The sequence below is a fragment of the Tigriopus californicus genome, chromosome 4 (genome assembly GCF_007210705.1).
Source record: "Tigriopus californicus strain San Diego chromosome 4, Tcal_SD_v2.1, whole genome shotgun sequence".
Classification (NCBI taxonomy): Eukaryota; Metazoa; Arthropoda; class Copepoda; order Harpacticoida; family Harpacticidae; genus Tigriopus; species Tigriopus californicus.
The window spans coordinates 6,635,227-6,661,865 of record NC_081443.1 but is presented as its reverse complement, the minus strand read 5'-3'; the positions used below and the strand labels follow the sequence as shown (position 1 = coordinate 6,661,865).

Genomic DNA, 26,639 nt, shown 5'->3' with positions numbered 1-26,639 from the left:
TCATAATCCACAAATCACATTTTTTGTGGCCAAATCAACACACCTTGTCAGTCAGACATTTCACTTTCAAGCAAAAATACTCTCGGAAATATGGCTCCGTTTGCGTTGGATTGACCCGAATGAGTCCAACATTACGGGAATAAATGTATACAAAGGGGGGCGAGGCTTTTCCGCCCAATCTTCCCTTTCCAGCCAACAGGAGCATTATCATATTAACATTCAAATTCTGCCCTCTGGCCATTCAAAACTTCCAACTCGTCTTTGGGTTCTTTTCAGTCAGAAGCACTCTTCCATTCTCCTAAGACGCTACTTTGGTGTTGGAGCCAAATAGTGAATTGAATCTATATGCATCGTACGTGCTCAAGTAGTTTCAGTGTTCTAATGAAAAGGTTTCGTTCCTTCGTGAAGAAGGAGAAGAGTTATTTCTAGCTCGATTATCTGTTATGCAAATGCCTGCCATTTCTTACCCTTGGCTAGGGCTTGAAATGCAATGGAAACATTGGAAAAAGACTTACAGGATCACCATGCCAATATACAATATGTTTGTAGATAGTGCTATTTGTGTAGTTACATTGGTCTTTGACACCGTTATTACGATACAATTGAGACATAATATCAAGAGCATGCGGTTTTCTTGCTAGTCATAAATTTAGTCACAATCATCTAGAGTCAGTCCTGAGAGACCTACTTAATAGCTATGACAGGTTTTGGCAATGGTACAATCATATGAGGTGCTCAAGAGCTCGAGATGGATATCATGACCGAGAGCAATTGGAGTCAAGGTTCAAGACACTCTTTTCGTGTCTTCCCCATATAAATTCAGATCATTCGCAATGAATCTCTTTTTCTTCTTCTTGGTCTTTCAATGTTTTGCTGCTCGGCCATTTCACTTCATCGCTCGTCTTCCATTTAAGCTGTTGTAGGCACAGGTACTGTCTAGGATGGTATTCGAGACTCGTTCATCTCACTTCTTTGCTCTCACCGCAATCTTGAAAGGCGATGCGGTCGAAGCGCGCTTCAAAATGAGAAAATGAGCACCTTAGGCTCAATTAGTCCAATTTAGCCAAAGAGCCTGAATACATTAAAGGTGGACCCACTTCAACTGTTTCATTGCCTATGCCTTTTCAACCGATCAGGCCAAGTCCAATCGACGATTGGGCTCAGGATATAAGCTTATTGTACCCTCCAACCAGCTTCGGAAGCTTCTGAACCTTTTCTCAGATAGAAACACGATAGCCAAATCACATTAAAGGCCACAAAGACCTTTTTGTTGTATGCAAAGATGGGAGGGTCAAATTTAATTTTCTCTATCAAAGACAGCTTCCCTCTTCCACTAACCCTCGGCAGTAATCTTGGATCAAGGTCCGGAAGGCTTTCTTCCCTTTGTGGACAAAGGACTGAACCTTTTGTATGCAAAAGTTCCATTTGATCCCTAGCTATTGATCCATCGATCTTGAAAAGTGTCAATTTTTCCCTTCGTCATGGCAATTGGCCTGAAAGAGGAGGGACTGGCAGGCGGGTGATTCGGGGACTATGTATGTATGTCTGGTTGCTGTTTGGGCTATGCCAGCATCATGTTGGGAGTATGCCATACGCGAGCGAACTCGGAGATTGGAACAAGCAAAAAGTCATTCTGAATACATCAATCTGAATATAAAAGAGCCCTGGAGAATCTCGAGATTGAGACTAAGGCTCCCGCTGCATCTTGGAGTGAATGGCTCGTTGGACAGCAACAATGGGCGATGATGGGACCGGTATGGAATTGATACTCTCTCTCTCTCTCTCTCTCTCTCTCTTTCTTTCGCTCTCAGGCTCTCTTTGGGATGGTCCCTTTCCAGTTTGTTCCATCAGGAGCCAACTAACTGGGTTTGGTGCATAGGAACATGGGAGAAAGTGTGTTCCCATATCTATTCCAAAGATAGGAGTCAGTCCGCCCTCCGAAAATCTTGATGTGGATGCAGCAGACTACGTGCACTCTTGGAAGAGGGAGATCTCGACTATAATGTTCATCCAGTACGTATATAAAAAGCTCAATCTCCATCATTGGGTCGTCAATATGGGATGAGCTGCAACGCCCCGGTCACGCTCCTGAATCTGGATGGAATGCTGCGCTAAAACATATTTCGCATTATCTTGGGATAATATTGCAAGCTAGTTTTCTTTGCTTATTTTGAAAGCTAGTCCATTTAAACTCGATTGGATATACCTCAGTATTAAATATCTAAGTGCATTTGTTGTTGAAATCTCGGAAACGAAAAGATAAATGCTCATGACAAAAGTAGAAACTCTGGATACGGTACTTAAACGAGAAACATATTCCTCCAAGTTCCAGCCACGTGGCACACGAATACATTACTCGGAATTTCCAACTTGACTTAAACTCATTGAATTAATGCAATGTGCTTGTCAACCTTTTCTTTTTATGGCCATTTGATGGTTCCCATGAGAACATGCATACGGAGTGGATGGCAGAAGACCACCTCCCGAGGACCACGAGAATGGCTACGATTTAAGTTCGAATCCATTTTCGAACGAGATGAATCTGTAAAATAGGGCTCAACAACGATTTGGTGGAAACAGTTTCAAAGGAGCTATCAAAGAGCTAGGCTCGCTGTTCGTTCTCCTCGACGGTTTCAAGTGCGGGGCTCCCTAATATTCAATTATCTCGAAATGTGTGTATTGTTGTTGGTCGTTTCAAGTGGCTCTTTTTTTGAACGGACCCTTCAATCCTTCATCCACTAATTCAGTAAATGCACTCAAAATAACCCATCCCCAATTTGGATTATTTCCCTCTCCAACTTCGTAGCCGAGAGAACCTCGAATAGACTCGTTTTCAATCCTCGTAAATCTATAATGAAGTGATTAAATTCTGATGTATTTGGCTACCAACAATGTCTAATGTCCGTCCATCGAGGTCCGGCCATCAGGGTGGTCTCCAATCTTCAAAATTCAATTTTCCAAACTCGACTCAGGGCTGCCAAAGAAACCAAATACTAAACTCCGACCAAGCCCACCATTTTGCTCGTGAGCTTCGTTCCCGTCAGCTGCAAACTTTGAACTTTGACCGTTTTCAAACGAGTTTAGGCCTGTTGATGTGGTTCAACCTGTTTTCGTTCGGTTTCTAAAACAAACATTTAACTCATGCTGTGCACTTTGAAGCATCATCACTTCATTCTAAAGCTAACAAACCATATCGAGTGAAGACTAGTGAAACGAGCTTACAACTGATCCGAATTTCCAGTGATCAACACACACAGGCCCTTAAAAGAGATGCAACTTGTGTACATGCTTCATGACTTCGTGTTAGAACTTTTTTCCCCTCCAAATTACTCAGAAGAGAAACATTAGGTAGGTTAAGAAACTCAACCAGGGTCATTGCGATTTTCGAGTACTAACTCTGGGGTGGTCTTTCCCCCTCTCTGAAACGATTTGGCCGACTAGGGACTCTAGGCTGCCGGCTGTATTTACATGTCGAGTTGGTCGTACACGGTGGGCACTGAACGACCTCCCTACCCAATTGTGGAAGGAATGAGCGGTGCGGGTTGGTTGTGTCCTCCCTCCAGCCCAGTGGGTTAAAAAGTTTTTCAATTCTCATGTCTAAGTAAATCTATTCAGACCGATCGAGAATGTTGCATTTTCTGAAAAGGATTGCATTTAATCCGGAAGCTTATTGATTGCTTTTGCTCTTTGCCTGTGGTGGGTGAAACGCGCAATCCAAATCACACACACAATAGCTCTGGAAAAAATAGAACAAACTCCGTCCATCAAACTGCCGTCGATGTTGTTGTTGTTGTTGCCGAAGGTAATGTTGAGGGCGGGAGGGAGCCCTGTAACTACCCTCCAGGCTACACCGCTATGCAATCGCTCAAAACCACCCAAACCAACATGGTCGTAGAACAGTAGCCGTCACAGCAGCCACAGCAGCCACTACATCTATGTACAGACTTTTGTTGTTGACAAATTGCAATTATGCTCTGATGAAAGACATTTCTTTTCACGAAGAGCAGAACAAGGGCATGACACAAAAGTGCGTGGTTGTCCTCGTCGCATTCTTCGGCTTTCCACACCAGAACGCACCACTCTTTTACTGTTTGAGACTTCTATCTCACTAAAGCTTGCGAGTTCTGAGTACGAGTGTGTAGCATGGACGCATGTGTGTTTGTGACAATAACCACTGATTGTCAAGCAAAAAGAATAAAACATGAACTCTATTGTTGTCTGGCTTGTTAATGGGCTGCTTCAAGGCTTTAAGGGAAATAATACTCGTACATACGCACGGCTCAAGCAAATGAATACAGGGCTCTTCCGCACAGAAATCTTGGACTGGTGGCAATAAATGATACTCCGCCTATTCGTCGGTGTTGTTGTTGTTGTCGTAGTCGACTTGGAATTCCCTTTTCCTCTCTCTTTCTTGCTTCATTGTGAAACGCTCACTGCTTGGCTAAGAGCCCATTTGGAAGCTTCTTTGTAGCAAAAAACTGCAAACCTTTTTATTGTACTTTTATGGATATGATAAAAGCTCCCTTTCAAGAGGTTTTCTTCGCTAATGTGCTCAATCCATTATGAGGTGGATATAGTGGTGGTATATAACAATTATCATTATCATTGGGTTGTTCACTTGCACAGTTCATGCACATAAACTGGCAGGGGATGGCATTCTCGAGAATTACATCCCAGGGTATCATAATTCTTCCCTTATCAACATGTCAGGAGGATCCAAATAAGAAACATAGTAAATAAATATGATGGTCTTGGAAATCTGGCGACGAAAGTGAAAGAAAATATGCCTTGTATGTATACTGTACAATATTTCTTCATCGAGAAACGGCCAAATTGAATCATGGCATTGTGACAGAAAAGTTCGTCATGGCGACTAAAAAAATCGAAACTCGTTCTTCAACTTTACTGTTATTGTTAGCCTGGTTTTTCTGAGTTGAGGAAAGCTAAAAGCATGGAGAGAAACCAGGCCAAGTCAGTCAAAGATTGGTGCTAGGCTGTCGTCTTTTTTATTCCGTGACTTTTTGGCTCTCAGCCATTTCTGCGACTTTCATCCAATGGGAAAAGAAGGGGCCCATTTTTCCTTGAGCCCTTTTCGTATTGTGCTCTTTTCAGGGAAATAGAGAAGTGAAGAATTGCATTCCCTTACCCTCGACAAGGCACCCAAAATGGCTCACACACTCACGCACGCACAAGGAGACTTAGCCAAAGCGACATACGTACACACACACCGGAGGGAGAACGGTTTGGACCGTGCACAATGTACAATGTACATGTACCATTACAACACCACTCAGCCTCCCGTCCCTGGTTCAGAAGCTCCTGTCCAAGAGCCTCGTTGAGTGAGGTATATACATACCCACAGCAGAGAGGGCAATGGTAGGCTGGCTCAGGCTTACGTCTTGCCGCCTCAAGAAACCATCTTATACCTTGGTAATGGTGGTAGTGGTGGTAGTGGTGAATCTCGCTCTCAGGCCAACTATTAGCCTCCATGCTGCTCGCATGGCATGCTGATCTTTGCGTTCCGCCACATTTTCTCGCCCCGCTATCGGACAAAGCCCTGATTGGTCGGCTCCTATTGTGACGTCACGGACAAGACAAATGATGCGTTGTCGTCGTTGTCGCCCTCGCTCGCCCCTGAACAAAACGGCGGACAGTCGTTCTATCAGGGAAACAGCGTGGAATCGACTAGCCGACGACGGGGAATGGCGAGCTCATTCGCCGTTTTTGAGGAGAACGCATCGCTAGGAGCGGAATCGCCCCCAATCCTCATATGCCTGTGTCTGAATTGCTGTCTGCCTGGTTGGCTCGTCGTCCCAGGCACAAAACAGGCCAGCCAAGTAGCAGCAGGCACGGCGATGGCGACGGAGACAAAAAAGCGTTCAAGCCATTTCTGGGCCGCTTTGTGTGTGAGTGTATGGCTTCTTGTGTTTTCTCATCTTCCCCGGAGAATGCCTTTGAATGCCTGGATCAGTCGTAATTGTGCAAAGGAATTACACGTCTCTCAAGACGAATTGTGAGGCTCCCCTTTTATGCCTTTGGTATTGTTGGCTCATAATAGTGGCTCTTCATAAGCCCTATAATACCCCTATCAGAAAGAAACATGAATAAATGAAGTGATTGGATTGAAAAAAAGGCAACCCTATTGTCGCTATTCAAGGTGCGCCAGGTCGTTAAACACTGTGCGAGAATCATGGCCAAGTGAAAAATTATATACCTCAGCCTAAGACTTCCCTACCCAATGGGTCGCCTACTGAATCGAAACCATCTCGACAGATTATAAAGGTGAGTCTAGTGAGATTACCGGAATACCAACGTGTGAATTGCATGTCAACGAGTTCATCATCGCCATCGGTCTCATGATTGTGGGAAGGTGTGAAAATCTTGACTCGCAATCCCCGATTACGATGACGGTTTTAGGTTTTTAATCCGGGGTTGTTCTCTAGTCGACCCGAGCTCGCTGAACTCTCCAGTTCATCAAATATCGCCTTTGAGTTGAAACATGATTAGTGTCATCCGTGACACTTTAGTGCGAGCCCTAAGAGTTCTTATTACAGTGATTTCATTGTCAAAGGGATCGCTTCGGTACCATAAGATTGAGAGCCGATAACTGTTTTCGTAACCCCCACCAATTATGAGTGACCGAGATTTTTCACAATTGTTCATTGCCCTTTAGCTTCGAGAAAGGACTACCGTATCAAGTCGTATAGTAGGCTGGTTGGGACCTGGCGATCTTAGATTATTTACGCCTTGGGGTCTGTCGTTGCTCCTGAAGGAGGAGGAGATATGGCCCAATTTTTCGGGGGTTGCTCTGGATGACCCTTGAATGCAAAAAGGAGACAGTTTGTCTAGAAAGATCGGAAGAGCTGGGATCCCTCCTGGAGATTGAGAGAGATCCTTCTGGGTTAAACAAGGTGTCCTCATGAATAGCAGAGTCGATCAGTCACCACCACCGTAAATTGTCCGTCCTGAGGGAAAAGAATTCAAAACTAAATAATCCTTTATCCCGCCATCATTCATGAATGGTGTTGCCCCAACGTCAACAGCTCAAGGACCAGATCTCTCGGTCAGGTCATGAACCTATGAACCTAAACAAATATTATTAGTGGCGATAGTACTCCATTGGGAGTCAAAACCTCTGGTTCCAGTCAAAATTAGCTCCTAAAACCCTCAATGCCCTCTTCCAAAAAATGAGGCAACTCTCGACTTGAATCCTTATAAACCTTGTGCGGATGCTTAAGACTTTATTAGACCAAGGTGAAAAACCAACGGCTATTCTCTCGTGTACCCTCCCCAAAGCAATCAATGTTCAGCGTACCCGGGGGTGGAAAACGAATCTTGTTCATCAAAATTGTCTCTGCTTTTGACCCCCTACTCAGGGGGTAGTTGCGGACATTTATTTAGGGACAGTTTTGTCAGGGATAACCTGCCCTATAGGGGGACGAAGGTGCTCACCAAGTACCTTCCTTGTTGGTAGAACAAGATAGCCGGGGAGATCATCTAGTATTGGACCCGGAGAGCTAGAAGAGAGCAAGTAGGAATTTCTATCGCCATCAAGTCAGTCGTTGTTAGCTCGGGGGTACTTGTTTGAGGACGGGTACCGGCAAGGACACCAATCCAAAGTCGAGGGTCATCACTTGAAGGATGTCGTTCGTTGACCAACCAGACTGTGCGACGACAATCCCCATCGTGGTTATGGCTGAAGTGGAGATGGTGATGTTGTGATGGTGTTGTTGTTGTTCTCATTATTGCGAGCAGCACCAAGAGTACTACCAATACCACTGTCCTCCTGTAGAACAGCCACAAAGGGTCTTTTGTTGCCCTTACGACCCAGCTCAGTTTCATTTGAGAGCTAGTAGTGAATAGCCTAGCTTTCTTCCCATTCTTTTAAAGTTTGGCTTTTATTGGCGTGTCTTTGAGCTGAACCTAAAGGAAAAGAAGCATTGGGCTTGTGTGAATGCCAGGAGGTCGAACAAATTTCAAGCAGCGACCCATCAAAGCCTAACAACTCACAGACACATCCTTCCTGATTATTCACCAACCTTCCTAGTTAGTACTTGCCTGACTGACTGACTGCCTGTGTGACTGCTGCCCTCTCTCGGTGATCTTACAACCTGAGGGTTGAAGGTGAATTCAAGTTATGCACTCTGACTTGCAATACCATCGTCATCCTCCTCTTCCTCCTCCTCCTTCCGATCCCCACCATTTTGATCCATCTCACTACCCCACATCCTCGTATTCCTCTTATCCAATGGCTCCCAACAGCCTGACTCAACACCAATTAGCATCATCAAACACCAACCATATCAGCACCATGCGATATTCAATCGACAACATGATCGAAAAGTGAGTAGTCCTTGAAAAATGTGGTGGGCTCTCCTCACACAAAGCAAGGTTCATTTGGATGGTAGCCCTAAATGTTGGCCGTGGAACCTGAATAAATTCTTGAGCGGGGTAGTCAAGCCATGTGGCATTGTGTCAATACCATACTAATTTCTGATATCAATCTCCCCCTCTGGATTCAGATCCAAGTAACAAAGGTTCAATCCGGCTGACATAACTCCAGATCAGATTGAAAGTGTCTGAAAAAGGAGAAGTTTTTAAAATGGGACCACGATTTCATCTTGGCATTTTTGTATTTGCTGATCCCTCCTCCCTCTCGTTCTTTCTTTCTTCCAATATTTGTTGTTGCTGTCGTTGTCGCTGTTGGATCTGTGTTCAGGGGGGGATTTCGTCAAATGATTTTTGGGCACAATACTCCGTTCCAGTCGAAATGGAGGTGATCCCAGACCCCTCTCCAAAATAAAGCTCTTCATATTCATTGCGCATGTGAGGACTTTTGAGTGGATTTTCTTTTTGGATGGAGCTTGTCTTCTGATCCGCCTTTAGAAACTCCTATATGTCAGTACTATCCCGAATGAAAGTACCGATACTTGTAGTAAACTGAGTGAATGAGCCGCTTGTCTGATGAGGGAACAACAAGACTCAATCCTAGGCGGGTGTTAAAAAGAGGGAAATCACGTAGTGGAACACGCTCGCATTGGTTCTCTCCTTCTCTGGCTCCAGCCTCTACTACTGTATGTACACTAGTATATGTACTGAAAGTCGTCTCCAATCTCGGTGGGGGTTAGAAAACGTTCACGTGATGGGAGTTTGAAGAGGGGCTTGTAGTGGTGGTACTAGTATGGGTTATGTTGGACACGGGGAGGTTTGCCTTGAGAGGTTTTTTTTTTGGACATGATTCAGATTGACAGAAATGAGCCCTATTTCCACACCCCAATTCACCACCAAGTGGTTTGGAGCAATGTTTTGGAGACCACAGAGAGACGCACGCAATGGTCGATGAGCAAGCAAACTACGAGTAGTTACGCTGATGATCAAACCCGCTCTAATTGTTCTGGTTTGAAATGAAATGTGACGCGTCCGTTTGATTTTGTCTCCACGAAAGGATCTCACCCGCCGCATGTGTCACGTGGATCTTCTCGTGTGAAATCATTCTCATATCAGTTGCCCTACTACCCTGCCTTTCTGCCTGTCTCTCTTTGCCTGTCTGTCCCTCTCAATCTCACTGGGGGTTTTCGGATTGGTATTCAACAAAGAACGGAAGATATCCACCGAGATAAAAGGTCGATTTAATTAAGTTGGGCTTGTCGAGTTACACACATGGTGTTGAAGAGATAGCATTGAATCCCTCTATTGTAAAGAAGAGACCACACTAGTCTACCAACATCCACAACCACCACCCTCGAGATACAACACGCCAAACGGATAGAAGTGGATTCTCCTGATTTTGCTAGATCCCCCCCCTTTCCAAGCTTTGACGGGTCTCTCTGTCGCTCTCTGTCCTTCCCTCCTCGCACTCTCTGGCTAAGCTAATCGCATGTGGCAGATGCGGCTTTTTGTGCCAGGATCTTGTGGGACTAGATTACGAGTCTAATCCTGTTGCTCTTGCCCAAATGCCATAAACGTGATATTACTTTCCCATCATGAACCATTTATTTTGGCTCTCTACACCTATGATGACTAATAAATAAAAAGACGGCCTTAAATCCAACCCGACTCAAAGAGGTTGTCCTTGAAGTCTGGAAAATTTGAAGTGTCCCCTCCTATACTTGAATAGCACTGGACTAGATAATCTTGGTGCCCCATTCCCATGACGATGATCAATTTCAAGGTTTAATTTCTCATTACTTGAATTTCAGTATTGCACCGGAGACAGCCGTTAAGGGTGCGGCAACGGGATCCTTTGCGACATCTTTCACAAACAGTCCGCTGACGGCCGCACATCCGCCGCGCTCGTTTCTGCCTAGGTCATCCTCCACCTCCTCGTCTTCGCCGCCGCCGTCCTCCTCCTTATCCCCTATTTCTTCGTCATCATTAGCCATCACAAATAGAAGCACCGGTGGTTCAGGGCTTGAATCTGCTGCCCCCTACCATTCTGTTGGGGCTTCTGAGTTTCCTGGTCTACACGGTGATCCCAAAGAAATGGTGGACGGAATGATGTCCTCGGCTTTTGGATTCCATCACCAAGACTCATTGTCTCGGATGACTTCAATGACGAACTCGATTTCCCCACCTCAACCACCTGGTGCCACAGGTACGTACTGTGAGTATTTGAGTTAAACCACCAATGCTACCACAATAGTGATGATGATGATCATGATCATGATGGCGATGATGACTAGGCGAGATGTAAAAAAAATCGCACAATAACCCCATCATGCTCATAACCATCAGGAATTAAGAATTGGAGATTTTTCCTTCAAAGTACCAATCCGCACTCTCAGGCATGGCTCATCTAGATTACGCAGAGCGAGCTTGGTTGAAAAGTCTTAAAGTGTTTGGTTTTATTTATTTTCAAATCCACTTCTTTCCTTGTCCATTTCAGCATTGGGGGAGAAGAAGAAAATGGATGACAACCACATCAAACGACCCATGAATGCATTCATGGTTTGGTCCCGGATGAAGCGAAGACAGATCGCCCAAGAGAATCCCAAGATGCACAATTCCGAGATTTCAAAGCGATTGGGTTCCGAGTGGAAAACGTTGACAGAGGCTCAAAAGCGCCCTTTTATTGATGAGGCGAAACGGATTCGGGCCAAACATATGCAAGATCATCCCGACTACAAATACCGGCCAAGACGGAAACCAAAGAATCTCAAAGCTCCTGGATATCCCTACACAATGCCTTATCCATCCGTCTCCATGGAAGCTCTCCGAGCAGGTTAGTACATACTACATTGTGCCTACTACACTACGGAGGCTACCTATTCTTTGGCACATGCTAGTTGATCATCTGGAGCTGGATTTCATTCAACTACCTCATATCGAGGCCAACAGTGCATGAAACTGATCTCGAACTCTTCTGCTTGCTCGTGCGTCCATCTCGAACTCTCAAGAACGGTGCAGGAAAAAGTAGACTAATGTACGTAATGGGAAAGCCAGAGTCATCCCACCCAAACAAATTGTAGGTGAGTCCGTCCGTCTGTACTGTCTGGAGTCTCGGAAATGAGTCGCGCAAAACCTCCAAGGGTCAATTCGAAGCTTCGATGATGACAACTGAGATTGAGCGTGCGGCTTGGCGATTGGAGCTTGTGGACAATGTTCCCAAATATTTGTCACAAACTCGGCTACGAGGTTGTTCATTAAATCAAAGAACACGTCAAAATAATGACTTTCGCATTGGTCAAACACGTTTCACTAATGATAACTAGCTCGGGTATTGAAAGAACCTCAAAAACCTCTTTTTTATCCCAGTCACGAGAATCTCGGGCCAAAATGGAAGAGTATCACATACACAAGAATGACAAGGCTAAAATTGTCTCTTTCAAAGTCCACGACTCAACCAGGTCCAACGAACTGGAAAAAAGAACCCTACTGTCTCTTTTGAAGGAATGGATTGTGCATACAGACATGAATGAGGCCAACTTCAAAATATCGAAACTGTATGTAGAACAATCGAGGTTGTCTCATTGGTCTCAATAGCCATCCTCCTGGATCGGATCAAAGCTCACACGCCAGTCAACGGTCCCTACGACTGGATGAGTGAACGTAATCTTGTTCCGAAACCCGAAACCGAGTCAATCTCACGGAGTTCCAAAACTTTCCCAATCTCGAAGGAAAGCTCAGCAACCAACCGTGCTTTGTGTTCGAGGGTTATGAATGCACGAGTCGTGGTTCATCCCGATGTAGAGAGATGCGATGATAGGTTCTCTTCATTCCCCCTCTACTATTTCATAAGGCGTGAAAATCAATTACATTCCTGTCATTCAAACTCTCACTTCTACGAAGTACAGAACGCATATTAGTAACTCGAGTGCTACACTCTTGAAAAAGTGCTATGAATTCGCCAAGATCTACTTTCCTTTTGATGAGAGGTTGATTTCTGGGTTAGCTGGAGAATGAAGACCAGTTTGAAAGGCTTCTAATCCCCGCAACAACTCGATGAGCCATCAAACTGAGAGAGACATGGTCATAAAAAATGGGAGAAAGAAGTGATTGGGTGCTCCTTCAGAACACTGTAAAACGAGCTGCTTCACTGTGGATGTGTGTATGTACTGTACGTGCAACGAATGTATGTACTACAATGGATACTACTTCTACTACAGTATATTGGTGCCCCTCCAGGCAAGCAGGACCATGCCTTGGCTCTTTTGTCAGCCAAAGAATGGAGCTAGTCACGCCAAAATTCTTATGAATATACCAACCATATTCTGTCACTCCTAATTCGAAAGAGCCATTCCACCTCAAGTCCCGATCGCCTTCTCGTCTCCATCCACACAAGACAGGTTTTTGCCATGGCAATTTCGTTTTCAGTTCAGACTGCTACACTACACACTTGGTAGACATGCATACTACTAGTACACTTTGAAGGGTGGGATCCTCTTAGCCAACCGACTCTAGGCTGAAAGTGAACTAGGCACAGTCTGAGAAACGAGGCAGTCAAATATTTATGGGCTAAAACACTTCTGAACAGCTCTTTTTATTCCTCAAAAAGGCGAGGAAATCATGCTTTATCATGACTCATAACCGAGCCACGAGCTAGCTCCACCATCTACCAAAGACACAGACACACATCGTATCCACAAACCAATCTGTCTGAGGATACATTAGCCGTTTGACAAATGATGTCGAAGATGAATTTTTACCAACCGTTTTTTGCATGCCTCACTTCCTTCCATCCATCCAACTATCCAGCTATCCAGCTATCCGCCTCTCTTTCTATCTACTGTACATAGTAGCTAGTATCTATCCATCCATCCATTCATCCAACAACCCATGTACCAACAACACGGGTTTGACTAATGTGAATCAATAGGGCTGCCGATTTGAACCCGTTGGTTGGTTGGTACATTCTTAGTGCAAACAGGAAGGGCTAATCTGGATATGAATCGCTCTAGTGCAAACAAACTAATTGTTCAATAAGGTATGTAGCTGTGTGAAGTTACCGCGTAGTCTCCTGCACTGATTGGATCTGATCGATTCGATTGTATTTTAAGGCAAGATAAATACAACATATTGATCGTGAATGATTTGGGAAACACTTCCGGACGCAGATCAATGCTTTGAATGCATTAAGGTAGACGTCGACGATCCTACTAGTTCTTTTACTCTTGTACACTTTTACCGCTCAGGGAGAACGCACAATGTTACAGTACCACTAGCATAGCTGCATGCACACACAGTATAGTACATCCACTCCGACTGTGGCCGTACAATGTGGAAGTTGTTCCTATTATTCAGCCAGAGAAAAGGTTTTTTCGTCATTATGCTTTGTCATCAGTTTGGAATGACAATCAACATTTCGAGTTAGTGATGGTGTGGACTGATGGTCTGCATAGAGCAATGCTGCTGTTGTTGCTGCTTCTGTTGTATGGTGCAGTAGTATTGGGACTATAGGATTCGACGTTGTTGTTGCTGCTGTTGTTGTTGGGCCGTTTTCGTTGGTCTCTCAGGTTTTAATCGATTTGTCGACGTCGACGACAGCATTTGGCATCATCAATGAATGCATGAGGAGAGGTAAAAGGACTAAGACGCGTAGGATGATGGAAGGGGGATTTCTTTTTTAATTCATTCAGCCATGAATTCAGGAAATAATCAAATGGGTTTAGAGGCCATGCGTATGGAATGAGTTTGTGCACGGTTTGCATGGACTCAGTAGAATGTGGTACATTTTGAGTAACACCGTGTCACTGCTAGTAATGAGGCAATCAATTTTATACACTTTAACTAGGTTAATGAGGCGTCGCCAAAGCACCACTAGATATGGAAAAAACATATCCACTTAATAAGACAACTAGTCCTTCATAAAGGAGAATAGATAGGAAATCGAAACTTATCACTATTCAATCCCAAGGATCAAGGAGTATTTAAGAGATGTTCTCTTTTCACCTCGGTTACTTTGATTTCAGGTCAAATGGGTGGATATTTCTCGCCCTATGCTGGCGGATACTCTGCAGCTGTAGCAGCTCAATTGGCGGCGCAATCATCACAGGTAAGCTCTTTTTCCAATTCTATACATTCATCGTAGTGCCTACTCTCGGCAAACTTGATGATGACGATAATGACAACGACGAAATAGGGATCAACTTTGATCTGCTTGTTTATGAAAACGTTTATGGATTGAGGGTTATTTGTAGCCAAAGAATGGATTGCCAGCAAACAAACAGAACACCATCGTCAGCACTTCATCTGGCATACTGCATTGGAGTGTTCTCAGAGCCCGACATTGATTGTTTGCTACCGTGAACCTCGCCGGCTCTCACGGTTTAATAGGCTTTGTCAATAATGTTGTTGTTGTTGTTGATGATGTAGTTGCTTGGTGCAAGGTGCTTGGATAGCGAAAGCGTGACTTAGCTTAGAGCGTGAATGGCATTGATGCAATCAATACATGTTGCCCTTGTTTCAGATGATGGATCCGATGAAATATAACAGCTATCTCTCGGCTGCTTCCCATCTCACCTCGGGGCTCTACGGAGGCTCTTCCGTCACATCCACGGCTGGAAATTCTTCCCTGTCGACCGTCAATTCCCTCTCCCCTTCATCTTTGGACCACCACAGTAAATCCGGATTGGCGGCCCATGCCAACTACCCTCAAATGTCACCCATGGAGTCCGAGTCCAAATCTCCCTATAGCAATAACATGGACGCCAACGGTTTGGTGAACAGCCAAGCGAAAACAAGTTACTCCGCCGACTCATTGAGTCGCTCCTACTTTGACAGTGCAGCCTCAATGGCCCTCAAAGGCTACAACGAGGCGGCTCAAAGAGGCCAGGTGGGCGGCGGCGGTGGTGGTGGCGGTGGCGGTGGCGGAACAGGGGGTTTTGACCACAATTCCTTCACACCGGACTCCATGGGTAGTGGGCGTACCTCCGCCGATTCCCCTGATATGAAGATGGTGAAGTCAGACACGAACTCTGCCCTAGATCAGCACTCTGTGGCGGCCTCCAACAACTTTAGTAGCCAACAAGCCGCTCTCCAGGCCTATTACAGTCAAAGTATGGCCGCTGGGGGCATGATGGGGCAAGGCGGTGGGGGTAGTGTGGGTGGTCTACCGCCCCTCCTCCCCATGGCCGCCCAATTGAGCCAATACGCGGGTGCAGCGGCAGCCTCGGGTAACTACAACCAAGGAACGGCGGCTACGGCAGCAGCCAGCCAAAGCGGGTCCGGCGAATACAGAAGACCACTTTCAGTATTATTCTAAATGTGCTTTTCCATGATGCAATGAATTGAAAATCCAGATTTGTTTTTGAGGTTCTGTGATGTTATATCCCGGCAATACGAAGATGTTGGCCGAAACTTGTCTGACCACCAACGCACTAATAACCAAGACTTACAAATGGTCACAAAGATCCCAAGTTTGGCAATATAGCCATTATTATGTCCAAGTCTCGTCGTCGCCTTGGTTCGAGTAATGGCGGTTTCCTCCCATTCCCTCCCAAGTTTTGAAAATTGCTTCCATTAATTTTCTCTTTTGTCCTGATACCCAGGGTCATGTAAATATGCATTCTGACTTTCTGGTGACCAAGTTGTTTCTTTGATTGATTTGTTTTCATATTTCCCCCGTCCCACTGTCCGTTTTATTATACCACGCTTGTTTTTCCCAACCTTGAATAGTACCATTCACCGTAAGCCATGTACATATAAGAAATTGTTGATTCTTGAATAATGACAACATTACGCCAGTTCCTACTAGTGCAGTAAAACAGTAATAATATCATCGATAACCATCGTCGATACCATCACCAGATAAATAGGAAATTCAGCTTTCAAATGAATAATAAAAAGAGTTTTAGTCTACGATTGTTCATAGAACCATCATTGTTATAGGCCCTTTGGGCTTAAAGATCGGTAACGACTTGAAGAAGAGACTGCAACTTGAGGAATAAGTTAATAATTGACAGGATGGACAACTTGACAGACAAGTCCTGTAATGAGTTTGAAAGACTGAAAATGCAATAACAACACCTCTTTTCATTCACCTCCATTCAAGCCCACCAAGTCATCTTCTTTGGTCTAACTCACTTGGTACACAATTAAAGAAAGAAGCCATATTGGTTTTCCCTTCATGCCGAAGACAATATCCATAACAATGAAGCACCACATTCAAACAACAAAGCTCGGCAAAGAGTCTAGTCTTGACGTGCTTCCTTTCGACGTATTCTCCGCTGTCCAGGTTCAACTCTGAATCTCAAATGTACCTACATTGTTGCACACTACACAGTTGGTTGATTGTGGTGGAAACCTCCAAGAAACCAGGCGGAGCTTATCAGTTGACTGTCTCAACCAACCATTCAATTTGAAGTCGACATGCTGCCAGAAAGACTGCTGAGGAAACGGAGTGTTCTTCGTTAGAGCAATAAACTACGGAGAGCAAACACACCATGAACAATAATCGTGAGGAGCCAACCACACACGAGTTCGACTGCATTTCATGAGCTATGGTCGATAAATATAAAAGCTTGTAGGTGGCGATGAAGCCCATCTACCTAGATCCGACATCTAAGTTTTGAAAAAGGGGACATTGAAGACTTGACCGCCCAATTTTGGGCTTCAATGGAGTTCCATTCGGGCTTTGAAGCGTGTTGTTTTTTCCAACAGTCGCTTCAGTTAATGGGACAATTATGAACCGCGTAATGAAAATTTATTTCCCTCGCGCTCTCTGAGATTTCGGTGTACTAAAATGATATAATGGGCAGATTGTTCTTGGTCATAAAAGGTAGCGCCCTAAGATCCGCAGATCTAAGCCAAGCTTATTTATTGATGTATAAGTAGGTCGAATGAGCTGCACATTTGATTCGTGAGTGTTTATGAAATTCCCAAAATATTTAAGGTGTGGCTGGGGGATTTTTCCTGTTGAGTTTATGAGGTAAAATGAAATGCGTGCAGGATTTTTCGTTCTAAGCCGACGAATAGGGTATATCTGGATGTATGAGTGTGGGGCTGCATAGCCTGAAAGGGGCAATGGGGTAATTAAAATATGTCGTTACTCATCTCCCAAGCCATCTCTGTATGTTTTAGAGGCAACGTAATTGCAGGGTTTTCTTTTTGAAGGAGGAACTTTGCCGACCACGCTAATCGCCAAGTCGACCGCCATCCTTCGCCAATGAAACGAAGCTTGTACATATGATACTCTAGAACCCAACCTCTATAATGAAACTAACGACAAGGTGAATTTACTCTTGGGACATGGAAAAGGCCATGCACAGTTGTCAATTGAATGTTAGTAAATCAGAACCATTAAGTCAATAAGTTTGGGACATTAGTTTTTTTTCGATGTGTACAGTTTCATGTGAGAGCTCTATTATTACTAGCTTGGGGATCAACTTTGAGAGCGGACGTGAATAGGAAGAAAGATTATTATTTCTGTTTGTCTTGAGACTGTAGCCTTTTTGGCGAATTTATAATTCAATAAAATTTCAAGCGTTGGCAAACAAGATATGACCACTTATTGCCAGTCCCATTCATCGAAACTCTCACGCATTTATCTCAATTGTAAAATCATTATTACTCGAACAGGACGATGAGAACCTTTATTTCGTTTGGCTTATGTTTCCCTGGCGAAAATTTTGAAATGACCAAAGCAACCAAAGGTAAAAAAAATCGATCTCCCTGGCTAGTTCTCTTCAACCCAGAGTAAATAAGTGTGAGAAAGTTTTGATGTCATCTGAATTCTCAATTTGTGGATTCTTCGCCCTTGCACATGGGACCCCTACAAAGCATCGCAAATTGCTTCGTTAAAGCGTTCCTCTCCAGTCTATCCCCTCACTGTCCAAGGAACGATAGGTACTGATTTTGAATCCACTCAATCGGTTGAAAAGGTGGCCAAGCATTATTAAGCCTTTCAATATCTCGGCTAATCCATCTCACCCCTTTCTCTTCCATAAACAACTACCAACCTCCAAGCGAAAATATACTCTTGAAATAGAGGGAATCCAAAAAGTTCCACTTCGATGCCACGTCCACAGAAAACTCACCTGCAACAAAGAGGAGAAAAGAAAGAAAGAAATTTAGTCTAATAGGACCTGAATGCACTCATTTGACGTTGTGGTTGGTGACTAATGGATGGATTGAACTTCCCAATTGACTGAGTCTGCACGACGATGGCCTTTGGAGTTGACGTTTAGTGAGTGCGTCAAGTGTTGAACTCGTTCACTCGAATGTACGTCGCACACTATATGTAGAGACTAGATGTGGTACGTGCAGTAGTAGTAGTATGTACAGTATGTACCTTACGTCGTTTATAGTGGTCCAAGCAAGCACATTAGGCGTTGTCACATTTGCTATTCACGAGTGCGGCTGTAGCGAAACGGATAGTTTGTTTGTATTGTGGGGCACAAAAAGGCAATCATCACAGTGCTAATTAAGTAGCCTGCTTGCAAATACTGTAGTCCGTGGCGGGTTGCTCACATACTCGCTCGTTGGAGTAAGAACCAATTCTTACATTGCACACTCCTTCGTGACCAAGAACAACAAGCAAATTCCATCCAGTCCATTGAGGCAGGAATCAAGGTCCACGGAGCGTTGAGAGAGCTAGCTAGATCCCATTAGGTGTTGTTTCCAAACCGCTGGATATAACTGAAACTGTTTAATGTTCACGAACAATCAGACAATCCTAATCTCCTCATTCTCATTTTCTTTATGAGACGAAACGGATCAAAATATGGTGGATCATGCTGCATGAAGTGGCAGGAAGTCTCCATGTCCTCGACCGACAATGCCGTAACAAATGGGAACTCGTGCCAAGCACTTCTCCACGTACTTTTAACCAATGCCATCTATCTCCCTTGGCAACCTTCTTTCCATCAATGTTCCTTCCCTGTTTGCGTGCGTTGGCTGTCGGGAGGAAGAGGAAAACGGTGTCACAAATATCCATGAATACCACCAACCAACCAACCAACCAAACACCCACGAATTCACCCTCAGTCAGACCATCGGAGCTATTCCACCCTCTCGGTCCCACTTTGTTCAGGAAAGACACAACACCAGTAAATAGAAAGTCATCACTCATAAGGACAGCAATATAGCACTACTTAGGGTGGCACGCCACTGAGGTAAATTGGATGTTTTAGCCCATGATGTCATGTCTGGGTGGGAGCGTTGGAGGGAAGAGAGCCCTGTTTAAAGTTCCATAACTCGACAAGTCCCTCTGGGCTTATAATTTTGCCAGTGAATGGGGAGTGTGGTTCCATATTACGTGGAACAAATTGAATATTGGTTGGAAATGAGGAAGGGTGAGAACAGGGGACGAAGGGAAGGAGAAAAGAGAAAAGGAAACAGAGACAGAATGAACGAAGGAGACACGAGAATCGAGACACGGACGGGACCAGCTCTCCAACATAAGGATATTTGCCCTCTGAAATCACGATGAAATGGGTCCCTTTGGTCCCCCACAATGAATTGGAGTTCAACATTTGAAATTTGTCAAGAACATTTATCATCTACGCATCTCATTCAACTAAAGATTGGCAGAAGAACCGAATTTCTAGATTTAAACTAGGTTCGATATCTTCATCCGACTGTACCTACAATCAGTAGTGTTCTGGCGCAAATTAAGAGTAGGTCAAATTGTGGTGAAGCATTTATTTGAGTTAACACCCTTAGCTGAAGGCAATTTCTCTCCCCTGAATCTCTCGCATTCAATAGGTGATCACATTTACATACGAACAATACCCAAGATAAGTAGATGGAGAATGAGCTTTGAAGGAAGCTCAACTGCTACCAAGTTGCTTGGCCCTGACGATGGTAGATGATGGTGGTGGTTGTGACTGGAGAGTGTAGAAGCGTCCGTGTACGGTAGTGTCCATACATCCTCTATTCATCCATCTCCACACATCAAGACGACGGAGCCAAAGAAGAAGAAAAAGAAGAAGTGGTAGTAGAAGAAGAAGAAGAAGTGAACACAATGGTCTAATAGACAATAATAAGGCTCCTGGCTTCTCTCTGGCCTTTCATCAACCCAAGATGGGTAGATAATAGACGCCGTTTAATTTCCACTTCAATATAGCAGAAGTGAACGACTAGCCAATGTCGGAGATGGCGGTGGTAGTGGAAGTGGTAGTAGGGACCATGATGAAGATGATGGATTCTACTCACACCACAAGAATTGAGAGCCCTCACATGGATTATTCACACAATCGCCCGAAGGCACAGCTTAGTTAACGAACGACCTGTGCTAACGCTTACTCGCTGTTTCGTGGGCAATCGTTTCAATGCTTCTGTTTTTTTTGTCCATCGTGACTGTCCTAAAGGTGAAATATTGACAACCAATTTCATTTAACCCCTCAAAACCCGGTGCAAATCCTAGGTTGGTTTTCATGACCCATGAAGTATTTTGGGTGCCATTGGAATCCACGTGAACATGGAACGGAGCATTGCCTACACTCAACTGAGGCATTCCCGTTCCAAAAAGGATCCATCCCCCGGGTGGATTCGCTGATCCCTAGGGTCGTCTAGCGTACCATGAATTGGGAATGCAAGACTTCCACAAATGGAGGGTTCTTTGTGGGGAAATGGGAACAAGATGGAGATAAATGGAACAAAGTGAGGTGAGCGGAACACTCCCCTGACAAGATCTGACTTTGACATTTGCATTCGTTTGCAGAAAACCAACAGGAAGCAAAGATTTGGAGGGAAAAGAACTCGAAAGGAAAAAAAAAATGTTTTCAGAATAATTCCAACCACCGTTCCAACAAACTCACTTAAATTCAGTTTCGTTTGAAAAGGTGCTAGTGGTTGGAAAAAAGTGGAACCCGAATGGAAGTGGTCCATTTGGACCAAGTTTTGTTTTATTTATTTAGGAGCTCACCCACTTACGTTCGTTGTTGGAAGTGATACAGGGTCTGGGTGTTGCAAATTTGGCACATCTACTATCATGACAACACAAACTTCAATTCCAAATGATGTTTATTCAGTGAGCTCAAATTTGAAACCCAATAGAGAAGGGATTAGGAAGACTAGCTCTGATACCACCGACACTGTACAGTAATACGTACTCTATTGTATGTGTACGACGAGTACATCGTCAACGAGGAATAGCTTTTGAGTTTCAAGTGCCCCTCACAAACAGGAAATTGGTAGAATGTTGTCATTTGAATCGTTCATTCTATCCAACTCTTAAACTGTTATGGCATTTGCTATAAGCACGGCAAGAACGGACGTGCTTCTTCAAACCATGGAGACTACACACATGTTGTGTCGTGTTTGTTTAGGCTTCTTTTTCCTTTGCTCCTTTGAGCTACATAATAAATGGTTGTGTTCTTCCTTGAATTTATCTCCTTCTTCTTCTCAGCTCGTGCACAATGATATCCAATTTCTGGTGATATCACCAATCTTGTTCCATTCACATGGAACTTGGCCTACTGCTCCGTGGTTGATCCTCCTGGACGTTCTGTTCCATCGCCTTGAATGTGTTTCTCTCGTCTTTGGCTGAAGCTACCTCTCCTCCTTCTTTCTCTTCTTCTTCGTCTTGCATATCACCAACAAAAGGCGTTCATTCTTCCAAAATGGGATTTTTCGTCTTCCTTTCAGTCCTCCTCCATTCTTTGCCATTCTCCAACGGGATTGGCGTTCTTTTATCCTTTGGCCGGCGGCCTCCGTGGCCTCGTCGTTTTGAATAGACCTGAATGGGAACCGGCCTTTGTCAAGGAACAATGCGACGAGGCAGCTTCCATCTATCCCACTATCCCTTCACGTTCCTTCCTCCTCCTCCTTCTCCTCTCCCTTCTTGTACTCTTCTTGCGTCCCTTCTTTTCCTTCCTTCCGCCCTTCCTTTCTTCGTTGCTTTCGTGCCATTCTAGATCCCTCGGTCCTCTCACTGACAATGCATGGTTACATCGAATCAAACCTAAAACCACCAACACTGACTGACTGCCGAGGCTCACTCGATTTGGGTCGGTTCAACTGGAAAGGCTCACGAGAACCTTTGGATGAAGGTGCCTGCTAGTCAAAGCTCCAGCCGACGTTCGCTCATTCGACTTGGAGGAAACCACCCACGGGATTGCAACGAGGTTTCAAGCAGAATAAACTCTGCCAGACACACCCGAGAACTCTCCTCAAGACAATGAGACTGAGAACAGTTCAGCCTGGCGTTCCTATCGTATATAACTTTTCATGAACCAACAATAACAAAGTACGTACAGCCTTTCTTACCACCTTGCCTTACCAAAAGCAAGACAAAGCCCAATGGGGAAAGAAGAAAAACGTGCATTGTTTGCCTCGCCTTTAGGCATTCAGCCTTTATCGTCCACCAATGTCTTGTGTATGAGGTCACATTTTCGATTAAACATTGACGATGTATGTTGTATCTAGCTTTCCAAGAAAACAAGAATTATGATAGAAACGTATGCGATACTTTCAGTGCTTATCAGTCTTTGCCTTAGCCTATCGTTATTTGCAAGTTGGTTCAACTTGATTGCCTACTGAGTTTCTCTTCAAACTTCAAAGTTAATCAAATTATAGAACGAGACAAGAAAGAACAAACAAGAGAGAAGAATACAGTAGTGCCGCGAAAATCTCCGTCAATAAATGTGCAACTAAAATAGGTTTGGTAAAAATCGTCTAAAAAGTAATAAACGACATTAATGAGGTGAAATTCGTGTATAAATTTGTCTTAAATGTATAGCAAAAATATTTTCACTAGCGCAGATAATGGAACAAGATCTTTGGCCTATGACCCAAAAAACCATTACAAGGCCCATTTTGGAACCTGTCTTCCATTTGGGATCTTGAGGCTCATCAGATGACGAACTTTTAATGTGGTTTGAATTTTGAATTCGAGTCATAGTTAAGCTACCACACTAATGTCAACGCCCAGAAACTGCAACGATTTGGTGGCCTTGTCACCTCCATTAAATAATATGGCGGCATAACCCACATCATAAAAATTTCAACACCTAATCAAAACATCCAAAGGCCAAGGAAAACCAGGACAGCATTTTCAAAGCTATCACTTTTCACTTCATCACATTTTGCTTTTAGTTGCACGATTACGTGATTGACATCGCCATGATCTGATAGTTGTATTTCCAAAAGGATTATTCGAAAAATTTCTCAAGGTTTAACTATATTTAAAGGTTCCGGAAGTAATTGTTGGGCACAGAACGTGAAGTGTGGTTGTTTCCTGATGTAATCGTTTAAATCATTACTGTTCTGACAGACCTCTTTTAAGCTGCAAACATGAGGGAGAGACGGATTTTATTCCTGGGGATCCTACGCTTACATACAAATACTGTCAATGGACTACAAGTGTGCATGTTTCTATTAGTTCAATCAAAACCCTAAGGGCAAATCATCACATCGTGCATTAAATGCATTGTGTGCCTATCAAATGCACTACAAAGATCATGAGTAAAAATTCCTCATACCAGTCACTGCTTTTAGTTCAAACAAATATTTCCCTCGTACCAGCAGAATAAAGTCATTTTCCTAGCCGAAAGAGCCACATATTCACTTTTTTTTGGTACTAAAAAAATTCTAGTTGGATGGTGGAAAGCAACGCTTTTAACCGGAGGTCCTGAAAACACTCAAGTAAATGCATAGACATAAGCTCATATTTTAGGAAAACCATTTAAGATAAAAAGTGTCACCATCTTCCATTACGTCTTGCTTATACTAATCATGCCAAACTTCAGGGTTACCTATGCATTTTTAAGGTGTCGTCAACTATTAGTAAATGCAATGATATCGGATTCCTCTAACGAGTTGATGAAGATGATTTAACCATAACGTCGGAAGGATATTTATTCACTTTCATGAGAGTTTAATGATGAGGTTAGTTTCTAAAATATCCGCCAGATAGAGCTACCAAACAGACAAAAAGGGAGGTTTTTATTGAACCTATCGGAACACCGATTAAAGCGCCCCTGGTCACAAAAGACAGAGACTAAAACGAGATTAATAATAAAGAGTAGAACGAAAAAACACGATATAGCTGATTTCTTTTGTTTCTATGAAAATATCAACCCAATATAATGTCACTTCGACTAAACAACAACTACTTCATATCGAGGAGGAACGACGTATTATGAAATCAGTACGTCAATCACCTAATTGATTTATTGTGGCTACAGTTGCAGTCAAGAAATCGAGAATAGATGGAATAAATGGATAAACAAAGACCATAAAAGCTAAAAATAGTTCAGTTTTAGTAGTCGAAACAAAAATAGATTAAAAAACAAGTCGTAAAAAGTTGAAGTTGCACGTGAGAGGACGTCGAACAATACGACCTGAAACATGAAATCAACAACGCGGTGCTTCGTTTGTTCGATAGAGCAAGCTAGACCCACGATTTGAGATGATTAATTTGAATCAATTTATTTCAAGTCGGTTTCAAAGAACGAATGGAACCACCCGAATGATCTGTCCGCTGCGCCAGCATATCTGCTCACATCCCTGTCCAATCCCTCCACATCTCTTAATCTTTCATTCATTCATCTCCCTTTCACCAAATGACGAGTCCACGAAATCCGTGCGCCTGTGCTGACCTATGTCCCACTTATAGAGTCCCGAAGTTTGATGTTACGATCTTTGCTCCCCTTTTCTTTCGCACCTGAATTTAGCCTTTGTCAATCCCCTTTGTGGCGGCAATGAATAGCAACTTGATTGCGAAAGACAATACGAATGAACCCGCCGCAACCATAGCTAGTCTTAGATAGTGTTTGTGAGGGGCCCGGGCGGTAGATGCCCAAGAAAAGAATGGCAACCCAAGCAAGGAGGCTCAGAGGACCCTGCTCATTGTGCTCATTCGGGTGGGGACAAAGTCTGATAGCCAGATTCCAAGTTTCAACCCAACTCCTATCCTATGATGCACCATTCAAATGGTTGCTTGAAACTCTGAGGCTTCCCGACTTGCCAAATTGAGTCCATCTTATTATCGCAATGTCTTGAGGCTCCGTTCGTCTGGTTCGGACAGATTGTCTGTCCACTCTCAAAGGAGCATTCATCGCCATTCTTCTGGTATTGGTTTTACGAGTTTAAGTGGTAGTGCGTGGTGTTCTGCGTGCGTTTCGGGTGAGAGCGAGACGGTGAGCCTCCTCGCTTCTTGTGTTTCTGGGTAGGCATTCCTTTTGTTTTCGGCCCTCTTTTCGTCCTTTCCACCAATGAGAGTCAAGCTCGAAGGCATTCCAGGGGAGGAGTTAAACAATGGGCCAAAGAAAGAGAAGAGGAGGATAGATAGATAGATTCCCCTCCATTCACGGAGGGTGTGTTTGAGTGTGTGAGTGACACACACACACACGCACACACACGCACACACACGCACACATACAATGGCCATAAAGACTTGACGACGAATAAGTCAGCAGGGAAATCGGGAGCGAACAACAAGAACAAGAGGCGAATGAAGAAAAGAAGCGAAAAGAGCGTGGGGAGCAGCCCCCCCCCGTCTCGGGGAAAAGAAAGGATGCGGGATTTCGCTGCGACGCGAGCCAACCAGACGGAAAGTATTTTTTTCTTCTTCTCGTGGAGAGTCGCATTGCTTCTTAGTTTTTGAATTAGGAGCCCTTTTCCTCGGGTTTAAATGTTTCTCCTCGTTGTGCGTGCACAAATGGCCGAGTGTCTTTACCTCAACCGACGTGTCTCGTTTCTTCCGCTTGTTCTCGAGCACTGACTGAGGACAGGGAACGTGCGAGTGTGACACAGTTGTGTGAGATGCGATTTGAACAACAACGGCACGGCGAGCAGTAGCACCGGCAGCAATCTTTGAGAAGCTGGCTCTTGTCTTAGGGGTGAGAAAACGCGCGCTCCGTTCACTGATTCACCCATCTATCCATCTATCCATCCATCCATCCATCCATTCACCCAAACACATACACACCCACCCACTCACCCACCCATCGCAGCTCGCTCTGTTCTTCTTGCACCGCATCAGAAAGTCGCCGAGGCCAAGGGAACTCCGAGATAAATGAACTGAAGGATTTTTCAGTTCATTTCACATCGGTCCAGCGGACTAGACGGAGATCATGTTTAGTGGTGCTAACATGAGTGGATCCAAAAGCCAGGATCATATCAAAAGACCCATGAACGCGTTCATGGTTTGGTCACGAGGTCAGCGCAGAAAGATGGCACAAGACAATCCCAAGATGCATAACTCGGAAATCTCCAAGCGATTGGGTGCGGAATGGAAGGTCTTGAGTGAGCTCGAG

At 44.1% G+C, this 26,639-nt stretch overlaps 2 protein-coding genes and 1 long non-coding RNA gene across 4 annotated transcripts in view; 2 read left to right on the top strand and 1 right to left on the bottom strand.

Moving 5' to 3' along the window:
- Nucleotides 1-26,639, bottom strand: part of LOC131878825 (uncharacterized) — a 69,373-nt gene that overhangs the window by 12,048 nt on the left and 30,686 nt on the right. The gene's annotated exons all lie outside the window — the stretch shown is intronic.
- On the top strand, nt 7,642-16,213 carry LOC131878810 (transcription factor SOX-1-like). 2 transcript variants are annotated; one of them, XM_059224940.1, is made up of 5 exons: nt 7,642-8,343; nt 10,200-10,594; nt 10,886-11,221; nt 14,409-14,491; nt 14,906-16,213. In XM_059224940.1, exons 1-5 carry the CDS (start codon nt 8,138-8,140, stop codon nt 15,698-15,700), a joined length of 1,815 nt encoding a protein of 604 aa, XP_059080923.1. In that variant the 5' UTR covers nt 7,642-8,137; the 3' UTR covers nt 15,701-16,213. The 2 variants fall into 2 exon arrangements, with proteins under 2 accessions (XP_059080923.1, XP_059080922.1); XM_059224939.1 differs by having other exon boundaries at nt 10,200-10,603.
- LOC131878818 (transcription factor Sox-2-like) overlaps nt 26,358-26,639 on the top strand; it is a 1,620-nt gene continuing 1,338 nt past the window's right edge. The window contains exon 1 of the mRNA XM_059224949.1: nt 26,358-26,621. Coding sequence (XP_059080932.1) covers nt 26,457-26,621 — 165 coding nt within the window. The 5' untranslated portion in view covers nt 26,358-26,456. The remainder of the gene's footprint in view (nt 26,622-26,639) is intronic.